Raw genomic sequence first — 6,000 nt, forward strand, 5'->3', positions numbered from 1 at the left:
CAATGACCGTTATGACCAGTATGTGCTTTTATTTCAGCTGCAGCTGGAAGATTGATGTCTTGTTCTGCTTTAAATAAAAATCAGTGCTGGTTCTGAGCTGAAGATGTCATACCGTGTTCAGAAACTCTGTGATATATTTCTAAACAACAAGCTTAACTTGGAAACCAAAATGATGTCAACAGATTTCATTAGAGGCTCATGTGGGTTTCAAGCCACTGAGGCCGGAGAGCCTGGGGGGTATCCTGCGTAGATAGGTTGTAGCAAAGCATGATGGCAATGCAGGACTCAAAAACCAAACAAGAGAGAGCAATAAATGCTTCACACCGACTTATACCAGACTCTGTAGCACACGTTGTGTTTCTGCTGTAAAGTTAGAGCTTTCTCATTTTGATTCTCTGCAGCCTGCAAGCCCAAGTCTGATTAGAACAAAAAGGCCTAAAAGAGGCACGAAGATCCGACTAAACGTGAAAGCAAAAATGACACCACTGTTCTTTCTATGTAACCTTGAGAGTGTAACAGGACGTTCCTGAGCATGGTGAAGATAGAACAGCCGACTGATGACACCTCACTCAGCTTCACCTTTTTCACTTCCAACTTTCACCACACCCACCGCAAACTCGTGTGTTCCCCCTTTAGCGTGTGCCGCCTTTCTGCTCTCCACCTCCTGGTCGCCTCCACTCACCTGTTCTATCTTGGCCAGCCATTCCTTATTGCGGGCCAGCTCTGCCATAAAGGCCTGGTGCTTCAGCCACTTCCTGTGTAGCTTTTGAGCCTCATCCCGGGCCGTGTCTCGGGCCATAAGCATCTTCTCTTCCACCTGCTGTCCCAAACGCTCAGCTAGGGGAGACAAAAATAGCCACCATCAGGAGTCCAACGTTCCAGTCAGCCCTTCTTCCCCCTTTCCCACAGGACGTCCTGCCTGGCTCCTCTACGCAAGAGCCACCCGCTCTGCTCTGTAGGGGCCTAGTTACCTGTGCTGTCACCACCCACACCAACCCCCCACCAGACACCCCTTTCTGGAAAAAAAAAAAAAAGAAAGAAAAATCAAGATGAGCACCTTAGCAGTGGTACCAATGGAAGTACTCAAGCCCTTCCTTAGGGTTGCCCCTGGGTCCTCATGCCCTACCCCTTCATGGATCTTGCGGTCCTGATGCTGCAGTGCCTGCTAGCCAGTCTCTGAGAAGGCAAAAACAACCAGCAGGGAAAAAAAAACAACAAAAAAAAAAAAAAAAGAGAAGGAAATGCACCAGCGACAACACTGGTACAGAATGCTACACACACATCCAAGATTCCTCGTACGCTTCGGTGCTATTTTCAAGCTCCGGAAGTCAGTTACAATCCAGCCAGCAGCAGCCAGAGTGCAGATGTAGCATAGCCACAGAAGAATCCTTCAGCTGGGGGGTAAAAAAAAAAAAAACCTGACCATCCACCGCTTGCCAGTCCCGGTCAATCTGTAGTCCTGTCTAATGATGCTGTAGAGAGGAGGAGGAGGAAGAGTTGGAGTGGGAGGAGCAGGGTGAGCGGGATGCAGAGGCAGTGCAGAAGAGACAGGATAGCATAAGCCATCCGCTCTTGAAATGCATTATCCTCACCTCTGCTAAGGTGCACAAGCAGGCTGGTCTGAGGTAGCAAACTATTTCCCCTCCCGCGATCTGCTTCCTTCATTCCCTGAATGGCTGAGCCGCAGATGCTGCATGCTGCTGCAGTACTTGCTACTCAGCTACGCTCCTGTGTGCGTGTGTTCGGACGTGCAAGCCTGTGTGTGAGTGCGTGTGCGTGCACGCGCGTGTGTTTGTGTGTGTGTGTGTTCAATCACAATCAGCACTGCAGTGCCGGAGCAGAGTGAGAAGGAGGGGAGAGAGGGGGAGGCAGTGAGAGGAGAGGGGGACGGGGAGACTGGGCGAGGAAATGGAGAAAAGGGTAGTACCAAAGCAGGAAAAAAAGAAGGGGAGAGCAAGTCAGGAGAGGGAAAACATGGTGTTGGAGCTACAAGGAGATGGAGGGTGGGATCGTGAGGGTTAGTGAAACAGAGAGAGGAAGAGAGAGCCTGCGTCATCCCTTACTGTCACTGGGGACATTTCTCTGCACTAGAAATGACTGCACTCGGAGCTGGATGAGAATTGGGAAAGAAAGAGGGGGAGGTGTCGCTTCTGAAACAGCTGAATGAAAGGGAAGGAGCACAAGTGCGTCCGTGGTCCAAGATGTAGCTGGCTGATTCGGATCACTAATCACTCGCCTGCTTTAAGAAACCCCGCATGCGTTTCTTCTGCTGTCAGCATGTTGCTTGGAACAGAAGTTGCCCGCGTTACGCTCTGCTCTGAGGCTAACACGGCTTACTCTGAAATCTGAAATCATTTCTACTCAATATGTTGACAACATGTTGTCAACGAAAATATGAATAAAAACGTGACTTTAGTTTAGGCCTGCACTGACGTAGCATTTGAAGCATTTTTATATACTTTTTTTTATTTTAAATGCCAGTTATAGAACAAAGACAAATCACTATAGCAAAATAGGGATTAAAGTTTTATGAGGTTAAAGTGGAGCACCGTCCTGAAGCACCAAGTTTTGCTGCTCAGTCTGGCTTCATCTGTGTTCTTTTCTTTTGGAGATTAATAGATTGTTATTTATCGACTTTGCTAATCTCACTTTGAAATTCACAACACAGTGTTTCAAATAAGCACAAGATGAACATCAATGTTTTTGATGTGGAATACAAACAATACATACAAAAAAACCCTGACAAATTACATGACTTCACCAATGAAATGCCTATTAAACATAAAAAGTCCTGCAGGTCTCTTGAAAGAGGCGGTTAGTTTAAATTTAGCACATAATTGTGGAATTACTATTGGATTATTCCCAGTTTGTCATGTACTGCGGTTTTAAGATTGAACCACAATGCAGAGAATTTATTAATGATAACTGAAAAACATATGAAAACTGAAGCTGAAAGCCACGGGCACACACTCTATACTCCCAGGTCCAGGTATCATCCTACCAAAGGGGCAACCAGTCCCTGGTCCGAGGAGATTTTTTTCCTTCTTTGTGGGGTGGAGAAAGGCAGACAGCTCCGTTTCCCTCGCCCACACAAAAGCTCGGACACTGGGTTATATCCAACCAGCACAAAAACATTGAACACATGCCCCCAGGCACAGACGTCATGAACCTCCCACCCCACAGGAGAGCTCTAACCCCAAAAACCCAATGAGACCACGACAAGGAAAGTTGAGGATAAGAGGTTGATGCACGCATTCCTCTGTAAGTGCTTGGTGAAGGTCTCCATATGTGCTTCTGTTGGGAAGTTAGACTATATGAAAAGTTTGCTAAGAATCCTGATGTGCAAGTCCTTGCTTTGATGTCCCTTCCACAGATGGAGTGTCACTGGAGAGACTACACAGTGTACAAGTAACCTTCCCTGGGAAAATCTGAGTACATTATGTCTCCCTAATGTACACTAGATGGACCCTCAAAACTTAGTATGTTTCCATGTACACTAAGACTCATTGACGTACACAATAAATACCTTCTATCGGTTCTGCCTCCTATGGAAGGGGACCCTGTTGAGAGTACACCAGCTGTCCATAAACCCTTCGCTGGGTGAGTTGGTTTACACTACACCATCCTGGTGTACACCGCCTAGAACCTTCTTAAGGGAATCCACTTTACTCCTTCGTGATGACACACCAAGTACCCGCCTACCTGCCTCCTTCATCACATTAGATGTAACTGCTCAATCACCTGGGACCTCCTGAGCATCAAGAGTCTGTTTCCAGCAAGCAATTATTTCTCAATAGTTGAGGGTCCAGAGCCTTTGTGTGAAGCAAAGGGTATAATAAGGGTTGGTTTTTACCAGATTACCTTCAGTATAACTCATTCTCAATTTTTCTTTCCATTTACATCAGAATAGAACAACTTGAATTATTCTCCTAATATTCAATTCCTGCTGCCTTTCCACCTGGTCTCCTGGACACATAGTATGTCCACCTTCCTTCTCTGATCTCTCTTTACATTCAGCCTTGCTACAGTCTCGTGGCATTGTTAGAAATGACCAACCAGGATCTCTATGGTCTGCTTCCAACTATGGAAGTTGGTTGATGCCAGCTGCAGAAACGTTCTCTGGTATTGGTGACATTGTACTCCTCTGCAATGCTGTTAAAATGTTGCTGGTTGTTGTTCTCATTATACAGATCTGCACTGCTGAGTCTATTAGGAAAACCCAGCCATTTTTAAAGGTATCAACTGATTCTCCATTGTCTCCACTGTTATTCTGGGAACATCATAAACAAGCAGTGTTCCAAGGATATTGTTGGACAAAGCTTTCTGGGGAAAGATATTTTATCATCTTTATGAAATACTAAAGAAACTTCAACAACCTCAAATTTTGTGTCTTACTAGCATGCAAGCACGAACCTATGTAAAAAAAAAAAAAAAGTAAATCCACGTCCCAGAACGTTTAACATTTTAATCTCTCCAAAACTTTTAAGCTAGTTTTAAATTCACTGCCTTGTAAAGTACAGCGGCAGGTGCAGGATATTATTATGCCATCACTGCATTTGACCCACGAGAGCACAATCACATCATCACCATGCACATAAAACCAGCGCAAACCTGAAACACACAAAATACAGGCCACATACGTAATGTGCGGATTACATACACTCTTTTAAATACACAAATTATACTAAATAATAAAAACAGGAAAGCAAAGCCTACCCGTGTGATCCACGGGAGGTGGATGATGGAGATCCCAACGTTCATGTGTCTGAGACTTCAGGACAACGAGGAGGTGAAGCCACAATGTTTGGCTGATTTCTACTCTTTTGGCAAAGTTTCAGCTAGAATTAACCGTTAGCCCTCCAGCAGAAGCTCAGGAACAGGAAGAGCTCGCAGATGTCATGCTCGGCCAACCGGGTGACCCGTTAGCTCTTCAGTTAGCGAAACCACAAAAAAAAAAAGCTGCTAAACTTGGCCCCTGCCAGAACCGCGCACACGGTAAAAAGCTCAGGCGGGGTTCACCCGACTCATGTTAGAACTAGGAAAGGGTTAAAACTCCGCTTATTCATTTTTAGCTTAAAGAAAAAGCGCCAGGACACCAAATAAACAAAAGTAAACTGAAAGTAAACTGACCAATAGCATTCAGGTTTAGGACGGACACGCGCGCGCCCCCACAGACTCACACAGATGTCATACAAGATATTTTGATACGAAATACCTTTTTTTTTTCCCCACGATTTTGTTAATAGTAAAGAGGGTCAGATAATAAAGAAATCAAATAAATAAATAAATAAATAATTAAGTTAAAGGAAAATCTTAAGGTACGTACAGCCGTACAGCTCCAGGCGCTACTGGTATGTCACAAATTTGACCTGCGAAAAACCGAAACATTATCTTTAAAAAATTTTTTTAAATCCTATCTGGTTCTTGTTGGCATTGTTCCCATGAGAACTTGTGATTGTGTGCATGTGTGTGTGAGTGTGTGATGTACACACACACACACACACACACACACACACACACACACACACACACACACACACACACACATATATAACTTTAATTTTATGCAAACAAAATGACGAAGAAGAAGAAGAAAAAACCCATCCCAAACATCATATAGAGTAGGTCCATATTTTCTACGTAGCATGTACTCCACCATCAGTTTGGTGTCTGGGAAATTCAGAGGTTCATCCATCCATTTCGCTTTACCAAAGGTTTCTACAGTGCTATACTCCCTTTATGTTACAGCTGATTGCTGTCAAAAACCCAACACAACCCGCTTACACCATCTACAGGGGAAAGTGAGTATTTTCACTCACTTATGTATTGACTTTAAATCCCTCAGATATCATAAGTGATGTTTCAATTTCATGAGCTTCAAAATGTTTGAATATGGTTAGCATGCATTTTTATGTAACAAAATGTTTTACCTTTGACTGGATGTGACCTGCCTTTTACCACTTAACTATGGGGGAAACAAATAAATAAATAATTCAATAG

At 44.1% G+C, this 6,000-nt stretch overlaps 1 protein-coding gene across 3 annotated transcripts in view; it reads right to left on the minus strand.

The window, feature by feature from the left end:
* sptbn4a (spectrin, beta, non-erythrocytic 4a) overlaps positions 1-5,120 on the minus strand; it is a 37,608-nt gene extending 32,488 nt beyond the window's left edge. Inside the window, exons 1-3 of one of the 3 annotated variants that reach the window (XM_008428324.2) lie at positions 1,593-1,840; positions 1,058-1,472; positions 683-837 (exon numbers count right to left, since the gene is read on the minus strand). In XM_008428324.2, the coding sequence (XP_008426546.1) occupies positions 683-805 (123 nt within the window). In that variant the 5' untranslated portion in view covers positions 806-837; positions 1,058-1,472; positions 1,593-1,840. Of the gene's footprint in view, positions 1-682; positions 838-1,057; positions 1,841-4,716 lie in introns of those variants that run through there. The other 2 variants (XM_008428323.2, XM_008428325.2) reach the window with 2 other exon arrangements.
* Positions 5,121-6,000: the final 880 nt, after the last annotated feature.

The sequence above is a fragment of the Poecilia reticulata genome, linkage group LG14 (assembly GCF_000633615.1).
Source record: "Poecilia reticulata strain Guanapo linkage group LG14, Guppy_female_1.0+MT, whole genome shotgun sequence".
NCBI lineage: Eukaryota > Metazoa > Chordata > Actinopteri > Cyprinodontiformes > Poeciliidae > Poecilia > Poecilia reticulata.